The following is a 14,885-nucleotide window of genomic DNA, read 5'->3' as shown; positions in this document are numbered from 1 at the left end:
AGTGTGAGGCTCCTATCACTTTCCCCGGACTCTGTCCCAAACCTCTCCCACCCCTGGGTGCCAACAGTAAAGCCACTGTTAACGCTAATGGTGATGCAAAGACTGAGAACAAGAACAAAACCAGATATTGTGATGTACTGTGTTTATGAATACAGAATGTGAACAATATAGAAACACCTTATGACACAGAAGCCCTGCAGTAAAGCTTATGGTCAACGACTGCTCTTACTTAATGTGAAGAATTTCCTTTAAAACAGGATTTTAAACTGTAAACCAATGACCAGTTAGGAAGATAAAGGCTTTTGATTTGATAGAGTGCAAGTTTGTTGCCCCCTACTTGTGCAGGATGAGGTCACCATTAAAGATGTACTCCAGTGGTGAAGTACTGCATTTCCATAAAGTGATGGGACTTGTGAGAGGCCGATTACTAAATCATGTTTACTTATTCTTTTGATCAAATGTTTCCTTAATTGATAATTTTGCTATTTTTTTTTAAAGCAGTTTATGTGCAGCTGATTGGTGTTGAGACAAATTTAACATCTGAGAACACAGAGTTGACCGTCCTTAAAACGGCAGTCAACACAATATGCACAGCACAAAAGGTCCCATTACTCGCTTTTTCTTGAGCTTTTGATCACAGTCACTTATCATTGCACTTTTAAGACTTCTCATCCATGTGTGGCATAAATTTTGAGCTCAACATTTCATTCTTGACCTTAGAAACAGCAGCAAACTTTATTTACTAATGAAGACTGCAAAATCCGGTTAGAAGCTCCAAATTATAATTTGTAAAGGGTAGAGAATCCAGAGTGAAATCAAGCTGTGGAGAAACGGTGTCAGGAAAAATAAATAAATAAGCACCACCCTTTGTAACTTGAATCTTTTTGTTCCTTTTAATTTAAAACAAAATGTAATCTTTACATATTTTGTCTTAAATGTACAATCAAACAATCAATGTACTCATACGTAAAATTCTTCATAATGCACAACGCTATCGACACTAACCATAAATAAAAAAAAAAACAAAAAAACATTGAGATCTGTATGAAATACAATGTTAGGCAACACCACTGGTTAACAAAGACCACACTCTGCTGCCTGTCGACACACAGCACGAGCTGCAACGGAAACGAGTATATGGGATGACACACACACACACACACACACACACACACACACACACACACACACACACACACACACACACACACACACACACACACACACACACACACACACACACACACACACACACACACACACACACACACACACACACACACACACACACACACACCAAGTAAAGTGCTACCGTTTGTCCCCGCTTCACCGTCCCTCCATCACTTCATTTCCCTTTATTGTTTGCACTTCAAAGGATCACAACACGTTAAATGTTCTAAGGACAAAAAGGGAATGGCAGGTGGGAGTAGCAGGTGTTGCTTTTGGGTTCGGGGATAAAATACAGGTGTGGAGAGCCGGGAAACATTTGCCAGGCAGACGTAGCAAAACTGGACAAGCGAGATTGAGCACAACCTGCTATCACTAAAGGCAGTGTGCAGATGTAGTTGTATGCGTTTTTAGCCAATGGCAGTGGTTCTTCACGTGGGTCGTGAGATGATTGACAGGATATGGCATGAGAATTAAGAAGGGGGGGGGGAAAAAACTTTTTTCACAAAAACAATTACCTAATTTTGAAGTTGACCGTATATTCCTGACCTTGGAAATTAAGGTTCACTTTACTACTGGAATCACTGGTCTATCTTATGTCGTGCTGGTGGGTTTGTGCAGCAAAAGTATTATAAAGCAGATATTTGCTGGTCCCAGATTCTAAAATGTGAGGATGTATAGCTTTACTCTGTTTTATATCATTATGATTCCAATAAGTTTGTGTTTTGGACTGGTGGTTGGACCAAACAAGCAATTTAGAGACATTAACTTGGGTTATTTAAACAAACTTGGGCTTGAGTAAAAAAAAAAAAAAAAAAAATCAAACAATTGTTAGTGGTTTAGTGACCTTTTGTACTGGTTTTGATTTCTTGTATTTTTTAGTTTTAAATCATGTTAAAGTGTCAAAATATCAACATCTCAACTGATCAGATGCCTCAACTTCCAGCCATCTGGCACACACTATCAACTGTTGGAAATACTATTTAATCAAAGTGTGACGTGGACAATGTGCAAATCTCTTTAAGTTTTTTTTTTTTTTTGGTGTCTTTTCCAGGTGGACAATTAGGTTCATGCGTCCAAAGATGTACGAAGTGTTTAACAGTAGCTTTCCTCTGATAAACTAATGGGAATATAATATACGAAAAAAATAGTTTTTGTTTGAAAATATACAATGTTATCACCCAGAGATGTGGACAGATTTCAGAAAAAGAAAACAAGAAGTCTCCATGTAGCATTTACACCGTCCTTCTCCAATCACACTAACCGATCACTTAAAACAGTGCAGATTTCCAGTTTTGTTTTGCTTTAAGTCATAAAACCCTAATTGATTATAGCAAGATCAATAGTCTAAAAGTGGCAAGAATAATAGTTTGAGAAGAAAAAGGAAATGTTTATATATTTTGTGTCCTGTAACAGAGTACACAGAATAACTCAACGTGGACACTGTCTTTTTGTTTTCCTTTACGTACACACACTCGACCTGTGAGAGACACACACACACACAGCTAAAGCTGGCTGAGAAAAAAAAAAAAAAAAAAAAACACACTCACTTCCATCTGAAAGGGAACATTTTTGTTCTTAAAATATAGTACCCATCTAACCCTCTCTCTCTCCCACACACACACACCCACCACATTTAGACCAACATGCGATCGTGGCTTTTTGCCAGTTTCAGCAGGTGCACGTCCTCTGTTCCCATGGTAACCTGACTGGAATGTAGTGCTGCTAGGACGGGGACACACACACACACACACACACACACACACACACACACTTTCTCCGGAGGACGGACAGGTCAGGTGTGTGTGTGCGGGGGAGTTTATTTGAACAGAAGCCTGGAGGTTTAAGGTCCCTCATCGCGTCCCTCATCAGCGGTTCATTCTGACCTCTGACCTCTGCCAGGCGACGGCTACCACGACCTCCACGGAGATGGGACAAGGGTGAGGCACATGAAGAGTGCAAAGGGGGAAATCTTTACAGGTTATGTGTATGTGAAGAGAGAGCATGCATGTTTGAGGTGTCTGCAATGCAAAAGTGTGTGTTTTGGGGATTTTGGGGACACTTGTGTGTGTGTGCCTTCAACCCGTGACCTCCGTGACCATAGCAGCCAGAATAACAAAGTCGTTTATCGTGTCTTTTCCCTCTCATTCAAGTCTCTGGGACCCACAGTCAGTCTGCGAGGTTCAGGGTCTACAGCTGAGAAAAAAGAAAAAAAGAAGAAAAACGGGGTCCGATGTCAGAGATTGGAGCCATCCAGGAGGTGCACCTCCTCCTCGCTGTCGTCTGCCCCTCCCCCCCGGCCGTCCTGGAAGGAGCGGATCAGTTGAACATGATGGACTCGGGATCTAGGTTTGCCATTTGAGCCATGTGACGAAGGATATCTTTTTTTGTGATAATACCAAGAAGCCGCCTGCAGAGGGAGACAAAGGAAGAGGGAGGAAAGGGAGAGAAGAAAATGTTAAAGAGAAGTGAGGAGGTCCTGCTGGTTTGGAGTGAAGGAGAGAAAACAACAAATCGTGTTTTTGTTGGCAAGTTTTGTTCAAAATGGCGAAGAAGTCTTTAAAGACAAAAGCACATGATTTTAACTGGATTCTATTTAGGTTTATTGGAATCATAAAATACATTTCTGGACATTGATTAGCAAGCCAACAAAAACACGAGTCCAAGGAAGTAAAAGTCAGCAGGAGGGAGTGAGTAACCAGAGGAAAAAAGGGATTAAAGCAAGTCTGAAACAGCACCCCACTACCAGAGAGGAGGGTGTCACTTCAGACACTGCCCCAGCCATTTTATGTTATCGGTCCAAAAAGCTGGGGAGAAGGGAAAACTGGATCCTACAAGGAGACAGGAAGTAGTGAACAGGACGTGGAGAAGAGTTAGGGCCTCTGAGAAGGAGGAGACAAGGGGACGTCTTTGTCACACAAGTCAGAAATCATTTAAAAGGGTGGATGTCAATTTGTATTGTATTTATTTGTCCAAATCTTTGACATTCTGTGTGTGTTTAGATAGATAGATAGATAGATAGATAGATAGATAGATAGATAGAGCACTGATCAAATTATTAATTAGATGTGCCAAAACATTCATCAAGTATCTGTTCATTTCTTATACTGCACTGTAACTTTATTCTTGTATTTGATACCTGTCTTATTCTATTTTACCTTTATTTTCTAAAAGAAATTTATTATATGAATTGCTCTTTTAATGTTTTATATAAAGCACTTTGAGTTGCCTTGTTTAATTTGTGATATATAGAGATAGATAGATAGATAGATAGATATATAGATAGATATGAATCTAATTTCTATGTAAAACAATTTCACAGTCTCTACATTTCTTCACTCTTTCTATACTTGTGTTGTCTTGATTCTATTTTCTTCCTTTTAAAGTTAAATGGTATATAAAACCAGTAGAAATGGCTACGATTAGACAATTAAGACTTCCATAGTGTCAGCAGTTTGACTCATGTGACAGAGCTGCCTCCTTCTCTCGCTCTCTACTATGGTGCACATTTACCTGATCGACCCAACTTACATGACTGGGTCTGACTTAGGAGCACGTCTCTAAACATTCAGTTAGTCAAGGTTACTCCTGCTGATTCAAGAGCACATCGCAGGCTAAGGGTAAATGTAAAATTGCTTTGATTTGCCAGAAGACAACATGACACTTTCGCTGTTGAATTCAGCTGAGAAAGTAGTCTGAGGTCAAGTAAAGAAAAGCATCGGAAGCCAAAACAGCTGATAGCGGTGAGGAGAAGCTGTCCATTTGCTACAGAGCTAGAGGAGAGCAGAGCTGGGTCAAAAAAAAGCTGAGGTTTGGTTTAATACTGTCATATGGACTCACGGAGTTCATGTGTTGTTAGTGAGAGGTTCAGCTTCATCTGAACCATAAACAGGCAAATAAAGTGCACCCAAAATGAGTGAAAACAAACATTTGAACCCAGGTCTGAGTGAGAGGACCTGTAAGGGGGATTAGAACTACAGCTACCATCAAACACAGATCAGACCTGGGTTTCCCCCAAGAGCTGCTGAGATCTACGACTGGCTCGTTCATTTTAAAACCAGTGAAATGAACAAAAACAGTCGTAGATGCTAGGGATACCAGCTACAGTTAAGAGTGTAATATGGGTCGGGGGGGGGCAATGTTCCCTGTAAGCCAGCAGTATCCAGATCTGTTTCATGTTTTTAATCCAGGTGAAGAAAGCTCTGGCCAGGAAGTGATATCAGTAGATGTAGTGTTACAAGTAACAAAAAGTCACATTTAAGACGTTAAATCCTTTTTAAAATGCTACCTCAAAGTAAATTTAGGACCTTTTTACTATTAAACACATTTTGTTTCCATTCAAGTCAACTTCTACTGGAGGTACATTTTCCTAGATTTCCCACAATAACTCAGAAACCATCACAAACCAGGTATAAATGGTTGAATTCAGTATACGTTGGTTGAGAGAGTGTTTGTATTGGCATTTTTAGTGTGGCACCCAAGTGAGAATGTGATATAAAAATGCAAAATATCTCCTCTAGAAAGTTGGTTATTTTAGATCAGTGGCTCCCCAAAAAAGACTGAATAATAATTGACAAAATATGGAAAATATATTTCCGTCTGTGGAGCCACATTGTCTACGTTTGGCCAGTTATCTACTGTACACGAAATCCTTTTATATATTTTGCAATACATTTTTTATTATTCTCTGGTTTATTCGCTTTTCCTATCTCTCTCCAATATTTTATTTGTTTAACCTAGTCCATTTTCAGCATAGAGACAGACTGATGATTTTAAGTTAAACCTGTTTTACCCACATTGGTATCATTAGTAATCAGTGTTTTTGTTTAGAACATAAATTGGTTAACGCTCTTGAAGAGAACAGGACACAGCTGGCTAAGAGGAAACATTGGCAGGTTAAAGCTCGGGATCAGCAATTACGTATCAAGGTCATTTTATCACCACACACTAACTAGCCCGGTGACTACCAGCATCAATCAACACAACAACATCACTGCACCACAGCGCTCACTAGCACTACAGAATGAGGGAAATATGGGAATGAATCGTAGCACTAGAGATCTCCCTCTCCCTCCCTACTTATAACTAAACACCACCCTCTAAAAAGTATTGAAACAACGGTGGTCCGCTCTCCCAAGGCGGCTAGCTACTCGCCAAGTGGTCGTTAAGGCGATGGTTCAGATGTCGTCAATCTGTGGAGACCCAGGGCGAAACGGTATGGTCGAGAGGGGAGGGGTTTAAAAAACAAACAAAAAAAAGAAGAAGAAAAAGCAGTCGTTAATGAAGGTAGAAAATTGAGGGTGGGTGAATTCTCAAAATGAAATGAAACTACTGTTGGGAGAGGAAGATGGGAAACACATATCAGGCATCATGGTTACATGACTGCAGACATGCTGAGAAATTATATCCACTGTTGAATCTCAATTATACAGCATATAACCGGAAACAATATCAAAAACACATCTAAGCGATGTAGTTACTATAAATCAGAAAAAAACAAGATGTATGCATGATGCAGCAGCTGACACACTAACACTAAGCAGAGCTGCAGAATGTACAAATGCAGTTTGATGGGGATGAGTTTCAAAGCTGCACTCACTCTGGGAATCTACAGAGCCCTTTTCAGACATGGAAACGGTTAAAAGTGCTGGTTTCATCTATCTGTTAAACTAATAGCTTTTTGATATTTATAGAGTAAAGGATCAAATGAGGATTTTGAGCTTGTGAAATGTGTCGAAATAATTTCAAAGTATGTGGCTGTGTCATTCCACAATTTCAAAACATATTGACTTTTTTTTTTTTTTTACAGCTTTACATTAGACCTCCTTTACATAAATGACCCATAAGGGCTACTATAATGATATGAAGGAAGAAAAGTTGTCTTTTAAAACTTATTTTGAAATACCGGTAATCCGGGTGTCTTATTTAATTAATGGTGCGGGAAGCTTTCCTCAGCTTCTCTCTGGTCTTATCAACCCAAATTTCAGAATAAATTTAACATTGTCATAATTCATCAGATAAAAGAAAGGATTCAGCAGCTTGTTTTATAGCCTACAAGTAGACAGTGCTCAATTTGCTCACATGCTGTATGTCACTTGTGTCAAACTCAAGGCCTTATTTTCCAATCTGGCCTTTAGTGAAACTGAGTTTGACACTACTGCTGTATGTAAAACTTTGTGACTGTAGACTCTTTTTCACCACAAGGGGAAGAAATATTAAAGAATACCCATTTTTAAAGGCTGATCCGACACTAGAAGTTCTCTACAACCTATTAAAACTGGCTCAATCACAGCGTTTCATGGCTCACTAAATATATTATATTTTAATCTCAACCTGGACAATGGTAGTTTGACAAAACAACTCGCAACTCAAGGTCCTCTTACTTGCCTTTTTTTGGAGCTTCATCTGCATGTGTTGGCATGCAAGCTCAGTAGCTTTTATGATTTTGTCAATAGCACTCTTAAGCCTTTCATTCACGTCGGCTTAAAAGTGAAGCATCAAAGTTTTGTGTATAAGATGATACTTAGGACTAATTTATTACAGTGCTCCTAGAGTGTGGAACAAGACTTTTAAAATCTCTGTAGGTTAATTTGTGGTGAGGCTTTAGCCTTTATGTGACGGCATTCAATTCAGCTTAGCTGAACCTGAGAAATGTTACGGACATGTTACAACTTTTACAGTAAAATAACTTTAACATCGACATGTTAAATTGCTGGCATATTTCTGTAATTAAGCACATGTCTGAAAGGGGCTCTGCAGTGATGTGGGCGACAGTTCCCATAGAGGTCCACATTACAAGACCCAGAAAAACACAAGAAAGCACTTCTATATACAATGACTCCAAAACGGCAACTGCTACCAGCGATGAAGATGGAGGTCTATCTACAGATGTTGAACGACTGCATGAGAGGTGAAGTGCCAACAGTAAGTGAAAGAAGAAATAAAAAGGAAGGCTTAATGTTTTGCCGGGAACTGTCAACAGTTTTTCACACCAAGTTTCATGCAGCCCTTTTAAGAGGCAGAGCCTAACAGCTGGAACACACCGCACGCATAAGTGTCGCGTAGCACAGACAGACGCACAGACAGACAGACAGACAGACGCACAGACAGTCTCTCTCTCTCTCTCTCTCTCTCTAAACTGTGGTAATTGTAGTGTGTGTGGTTGTGTGTCTCCGTGTGTCTGAACATGTGTCTCACTGTGAAAAGTCAAGACAGCCATAAACCTGGCTGTTTTATTTTGAAATGTGTTTATTGTGGTAAAACATCTGGCTGCACTGTGGTCTTCCTGTATGTGATTACCTGCCTGGCTTGACACATACGCTTGCGTATCGCGCAACAAATACAGGAGACGCCGAAACTATCGCTGCAGCGCGCAGGCCTACCCGGACGCTACACGCCCGGTGGGGCCGGACAAATTGGATAAAATAGGCACCGAAATAAAAATAGCTGCGCGAAGATGCTATATGCGACGCTTACGCGCGCAGTGTGTTCCAGCTGTAAGAGACAGGTGCGAAAGTGGGGGGAGGAGTCACATGTGTAAAGGGGCAGGGCTAGTCACCAAGGGCTCCGTATGCTGCTTGAGCTCCTCCAGATGCTCTAATATATTCTTCTTTGTGATGATGCCCAACACATTCCTGAAACACACACCCGTTACTCGGTAAACTGCCCAAACACAACAACAACGAATATCAAAAAACAGAAGAGAGAGACAGACAGCAGCAGCACAAAAACATACATAACAGTGTGCAACTTAAAATATTAAACAGATAACTTAAAATTAACATAAAATATAACTCAAAATTACATACAAAGAACAAAACTGTTATAAATGAATTTCACATTGGTTATGATGATAGTTTGTCACTCATCTATTATGTCTCTCGTTTTAAGTTAGAGGTTTTACTGGCACTCTTTTAATTACGTCATCTTGTTGCAACCTTTTCTTCAGGGATGATTTAATGGCTCCCGACTGAGGGATTAGCACCACCACCTGTTTCTCCCAATATTTAAATAACAGTAGTGGACAAAATTGCACATTCATTTGCATTTTATTTTGCAGATTTTCTGAAATATCGTTTAAAATGTGTGCAAAATGTGGATGGAAACAAGGCAAATGTTAAAAGGTAAGGCTGGTGATATATTTTTTTTATAATAACGCCAGCCTTATCCTTCAAATTGTAAACAATGTTAAACAAATATGTAAATGAAAAACACTGCTGCACAGCTGGTCTTTGGTGATTGTAACAGCAATCAGAGAAGTGATCTGTAAATCAAGACATATTAACACAATCGGTCTTGTAATTCCTACATCACACCAGCAGGTGGCTCTCTGCAGAACTTGAAACTGAAAAACCAAGACTGGAGTCTGACCCATCATGCCACATTAATTTTCACCGACAGTAAAACATCACTGTGATTGTTCTAAAAGCTTCTTTTTCACTTTTAAACCACACATCAACTGACTTGACAGACTATATTTACCAACATGATACCTGTTATGTAGTTAGTTTTTGCAGCTCAGTCTGTCAGGAGAGTCAGTCAGTCTGTTATTGCCAGTTAGGGGGTAAAGGAAGTGCAGCACAGCGGTTAGGCCAGGCCATGCAGATTACAGGGTAAATCCAGGGATTTTAGAGCCCATGCAACACCAGACAGAGTGTACATGTGTTTGTGCAAAGTTTGTCGACCTCAGAGTGCTGAGTGCTAAGATGTGAGAAGGATTCACCTTCTGTTCACCTTCCTCCTAAGACTATTTTGAATTCCTACTTACCCGTTGTGAGTGACCAGGCACTGGCGCAGCCCCATCTTTCTGAAGATGTCCACCACGATCTCCATGGGGGTGTGGTCGGTGACGGTAAAGGGGCTCATGTCCAGGATGGAGCGCAGTTTGAGGGGCCGAGGGCTGTCAGCCGGCAGGGTGGGTGCGTGCTGGGTGAAGTACACCCTGGAGTTCAACATGATGCCCTCCTGCTTGCGACGAGCATTTTCTGTTGAGAAAGGAACAAGAAAAGACATTATAATCAAAAGATTGTAGATTTGAAGATGAAGATTTGGCAGATGCTTTTGTCCAAAGTGACTTAACTTTTCCTCATGTATTCACACAGAGCGATTTGAAGTTCAATGTCTTGCTTAAGGACCCTTAACCATGTAATAACTTATGTCCCAATTTGTCACTTTGGTGATTCAGTTTTCTTCACCATTCTGGTGCTCTCTTACTGTTCTCACATTTTAGACTGAAATGTAAGAGAAAGAATTTAGTTACCGATAGCGATAGTGATGTCCCTGCGCAGAGCGAAGCCCACCAGCCTCTGGGACTCCTTGGACACTATCACAGGGAAACCATTATAACTGGTTTCATTGATAGTGCTCTGCAGCTCCTCCACCGTCAGGTCGTCCTGCGTCAGCACCGCTAAGGGCGGGTCGCTGCGTCGAGGCCTCATCACCTCTCTGGCCAGTGTGATGTGTGTGAATTCCTCCTTGGCGTCCAGGAAGGGGTAACCGTTCAGACGGATGTGGGCCTCGTAGATTCCCTCACGGCCAAACGCATCGCCCACCCATTTGCTGGTCATGACGGCAGCCATGAGGGGGACGATGTACTCCAACCCACCGGTCAGCTCGAAGACAATGACGACCAGGGAGACAGTCATACGGGTTACACCGCCTGAAGAGAGATCAGAGAATAAGAAACAGACAAACACTCATCTACACAAAAAGAAAATAAGGTTGTAGTTTAAGGAATTTGACTTTATAAAAACACAAGGGCAGCTTTATGAAAAAAGCAGAGTATACTGTATATCCTTGGGTCGCAGTTCAAAACCATCTCTTCGTAAGGCATTAGGTCAATAAATAACCTTATTTTTAAATGTCACCACTCCGGTGAAAATTGTCTGCTGTACAACAACCTACATTTGTCAGTTGTCTTTTAATCAAGTGACAAGAACATGATGCAACATCATTTGATTTGTTTTCATTTCTAGAAGATTGTGCAATGGAAACCAAGTGAATGACATGGTGAACAATTTAAGAAAGAGTAATTTAATCTTTTTTAGGTTTATTCTGCAGATGTATACATTTAGCAAAAGGAGAAAAAAAGGTTGGTGACCTTTGATCACAAGTAATTGTATATCTTAATAGTGATATGTTTTATGGTATAGTAAAGAAAGTCAATTGAGAATCCCCCTACTGATAAAATAACATGATGGGGATGTGATTTGTTGTCTAGTCTAGTGAAGTAAATAACTGCAAAAACAAGGTAACTTATCCTATTAAAGCAAACATCCTGTAAATCCAGTCCTGCTCATGGACTAGCCCAAACATGTTCCAATAAAGCAAGATATTAAAAAGGGACAGCAGTATAAACAGTGGAGCAAAATATGTGAGGGTTAACACATTTCTATTGTCTCACGGTATATTTCATATATTGCCCACCCTCAGCACTGATAACTAATAAACAAGCATTGACACAATGCTGACCAACTAACCTACCATTTCTATCTACTATAACGTTGTTATCTGCTGACTCACCCAGACATGCCGCGGCCCCCACCATGGCGTAGAGCCCTGGAGTGATGCAGTCTGCTCCCACCTCACACCACTCTTTGAACAAGAACCAGTCGTGGTGATAATAGGCCAGCTGCTCCACGGCGATGCCAACGATTCGCCCTGCGATTGCCCCGATAGCCATGCTGGGGATGAACAAGCCTGACGGTACCTAAGGATGAGAAACAGGAAGTGGTTTTAGTGTTGATGAAGACATGCAGGGTGAAGCATGTGCACCTGTTAGGAAAGACTGTCCAGGGATCACCTTGAGTCCAAAGGTGAATATAGTCATGATGATTTTAAAGATGAGCGCCAGGCAGAGCTGCCACATGGCGGCGTAGACGCCGGGCCCTGCCGGCCGGTTGGGGTTGTCGGTGAAGGCCTTACTGCCATTCATCTGGCTGCGGTACTGGCAGAGCTGCGAAGACTCCAGCGGCCCACAGTCTGTGAACAGCTCCTTTATCAGCTCGCTGGTGTTCTGACGAGTGTATGGGTTTGGGAAAGCAACCACAGCTGTGATGGCCGCCACAAAGATTACCTCCAACACTGGGTACTTGCCTGAAGAGAGGGATAAAGCAACATGTCAGACTGTGGGAGGATGGGGAAATTACAACTATCAAAGTTGTGTCTGCTAAAACAGCAGCCGCCAGAAACCTCTCAACATATCCCTTTCTTTCCACTTTAAGTGTTTCTAATAGCTGCTTGCGAGAGAATTTTAACGTGCTTAGCCATTCATCTTTGCTCCATAATGCTCAAAAAGTTAAAGATGACAAAAACGATAAAGCTGTCATCCTCAACCTTTTAAATCATGCTAGCATTTCATTTCTCTCTGCTCCTGCAAACAGCAGACAGTGATCTCCCAGACAGCCCCATCAATTCTAACAGCAACCTCCACACCTGGGCTGACTGACATATCCCACTTTGAATCATGAATCAAGACCGAGTACTTGCCGAAGCGTGTCGACTTGCGCCGCCGACACCAAGCAATGTTGGCCCGGATGAAGAAGGCGCCCCAGAGGCCTCCGAAAACTCCCAGAAGGATGAAAGGGATGAGCTCAAACAGGTACCACGGCGTGTGGTACTCCACGTAGAACAGTACCAGACGGCTGTTACCAAACGGGTTGATGGAGCGCAGGACGAAGGCTGCCACCAGGGCGGCAAAAAAGGAGCGCCACAACGTCTTAAGAGGGAAGTAGTAGCTCACCTTTAAGAGAGAGAGAGAGAGAGAGAGAGAAGAGATGTTCACTTTAATGTATCATCCTGCCACTTACACTGGGCATTATGTTGTGATTTCTGAGCATGAAAGTGAAGCTTCAGAGTCATTTCTGGTCAGTTCAACAGTCTACCACAACATGTGCTGTACCTCCTCCAAGCTGAAGAGCACTCCTCCAATTGGGGCACCAAAAGCAACAGACACCCCAGCCGCCGAAGCAGCAGAGAGAACCTGAGAGGACAAAACAAACACACCTCAGCTGATGTGATGGGGTCTAAAACACAGTCATAATATTAGAATACCAGGGGGACATCAAAGAATGTCAGACAATTTATCAATGGAATAATCTTCTCTCACCTCTCGTTTCTTGGCCTCGTTCTTGCTGTACTTGGGGAAGAGGTAGGAGAAGATGTTCCCACAGCAGCAGGCCACGTGGACCAGGGGACCCTCCTTCCCCAGGCTGAGGCCAGACGCCACAGCCAGCACCAGAGTGATGGTCTTGATCATCAGGGTCCACTTGCCCAGGTATCCCCGGATGATAAACCCACTCAGGATGGTCTTAATCTGGGGACAGGGGGGCGTGTAAAGAGGAAGTGATTAATTAGTGATGTGATTAGTGATGTCATATATCACACTCAACCCCAACTACTAATAAAATATTTTAAAAATGCTTTTTCAATCTTTTTAAAGAATTTCACTCAGGTTTTGCTTTAGCTGCATCTCTACCTCCTGATCTTTTTCTCTATTCGGTGATTGTCAACATGTTCAAAGTCTCCATCTACACACTTTACTTGGCAATGCAGTTCCAGCTTTCTAAAACATTTTTTGAAAGCTCAGAGCGCTCACTTAAAAAGGGTTTATTTTTTTCACAGCACGGTCAAACCTGTCACATCTCCCTGCTGCCCACATTAACTATATTAAGCCACTTCAAGATTAAAAAGGGAAACCCCAGTAGCATGAAAACACGCTGTGAGGATTCCGGAGAGCGCATTAGATCAGTTTCATGGAGAGTTAGAGGCAGCTGCAGAGATTTATAGGTTTTCTATTTCATGTGCTACTTTGAGTTTCTGACACCCAGAGCAAATTGATTGGACATGAGAGAATGAGAGAACTGAGAGATAAAACAGCACATCAATAATCTGCATAAATCCTACAAAGGCTCTTTCACTCACTCTGAAAAAGAGAGACAGGAAAGACACTCAGGCACAAAGAAAGATAGCCTGCTAACCTCATTAAGGTTGATAAAAAAAACATATGTGGTAAAAAGTAGTTTGGGGCTGTCAAAACCTCTTAAAAGAAATGTTTGAATTGTTGCATGAAAAACAACTCTCTTGGATGTTGGAGTTTCACACAAGATCTTCAATGCGCCACCAAGAAGGGGTTTCAAAATGGCCCCTGCATGCAGCTGCAAGTAGGTTCCAAATGTACCTGAAAGGGTTTTGTAAAAGCGCCATTTTCCTCACCTCAGGGATCCCAGAGCCGCAGGCGTAGGGAGCGAACACCTTGACCAGACAGACAGCCAGGAAGGCGAAGGACAGAGCCCAGTAGATGTACATGAAGTAGTTCATGATGTATGAGCCGGGCCCCTGCAGAGAGGTGAGAGGTAAAAGAGTCAACACCTTGAAACTAACTGGTACCGTGCAGAGTATGAATGTAAATGATCTCTGAGCACTGTTTCTTTCGCCATTGACTTTTTAATAGAAATAGTTTTCATTCACAAATTATTTTCAATTGTCCCTTCTTTTTGTCGCGGGTCAGCTAGTGCAATTAAATCTCAATACTAGGCCTACTGCATAATATTTTAAGTATCGTCGTTTCTTTCTTTAACTGCAATTAATTGCCAACATTAGCTAAGGGGTATGACTGTTGATGGTAACTATCAGCTTTATGTTCAATAAAAAAACAAACAAATAAATATATTTTATTTTTTTAATTTTATTTTTTAAAATTGGACTGAAAGAGACAATTA

At 41.5% G+C, this 14,885-nt stretch overlaps 1 protein-coding gene across 10 annotated transcripts in view; it reads right to left on the bottom strand.

The window, feature by feature from the left end:
- Positions 1-2,192: 2,192 nt before the first annotated feature.
- The window catches only part of clcn3 (chloride channel 3), a 40,972-nt gene continuing 28,279 nt past the window's right edge, over positions 2,193-14,885 (bottom strand). For 6 of the 10 annotated variants that reach the window (XM_028563870.1, XM_028563872.1, XM_028563876.1 and 3 more), the window contains 10 exons: positions 14,380-14,502; positions 13,274-13,480; positions 13,067-13,147; positions 12,655-12,907; positions 11,969-12,261; positions 11,689-11,875; positions 10,427-10,825; positions 9,935-10,151; positions 8,726-8,801; positions 2,193-3,577 (listed from right to left, as the gene is read on the bottom strand). In XM_028563870.1, coding sequence (XP_028419671.1) covers positions 3,404-3,577; positions 8,726-8,801; positions 9,935-10,151; positions 10,427-10,825; positions 11,689-11,875; positions 11,969-12,261; positions 12,655-12,907; positions 13,067-13,147; positions 13,274-13,480; positions 14,380-14,502 — 2,010 coding nt within the window. In that variant the 3' untranslated portion in view covers positions 2,193-3,403. The other 4 variants (XM_028563873.1, XM_028563878.1, XM_028563877.1 and 1 more) reach the window with 3 other exon arrangements.

This window comes from Perca flavescens, chromosome 19 (genome assembly GCF_004354835.1).
Source record: "Perca flavescens isolate YP-PL-M2 chromosome 19, PFLA_1.0, whole genome shotgun sequence".
Lineage (NCBI taxonomy): Eukaryota > Metazoa > Chordata > Actinopteri > Perciformes > Percidae > Perca > Perca flavescens.
Note: the sequence above shows the minus strand (reverse complement) of the source record. Positions and strands in the feature narration are given on the sequence as shown.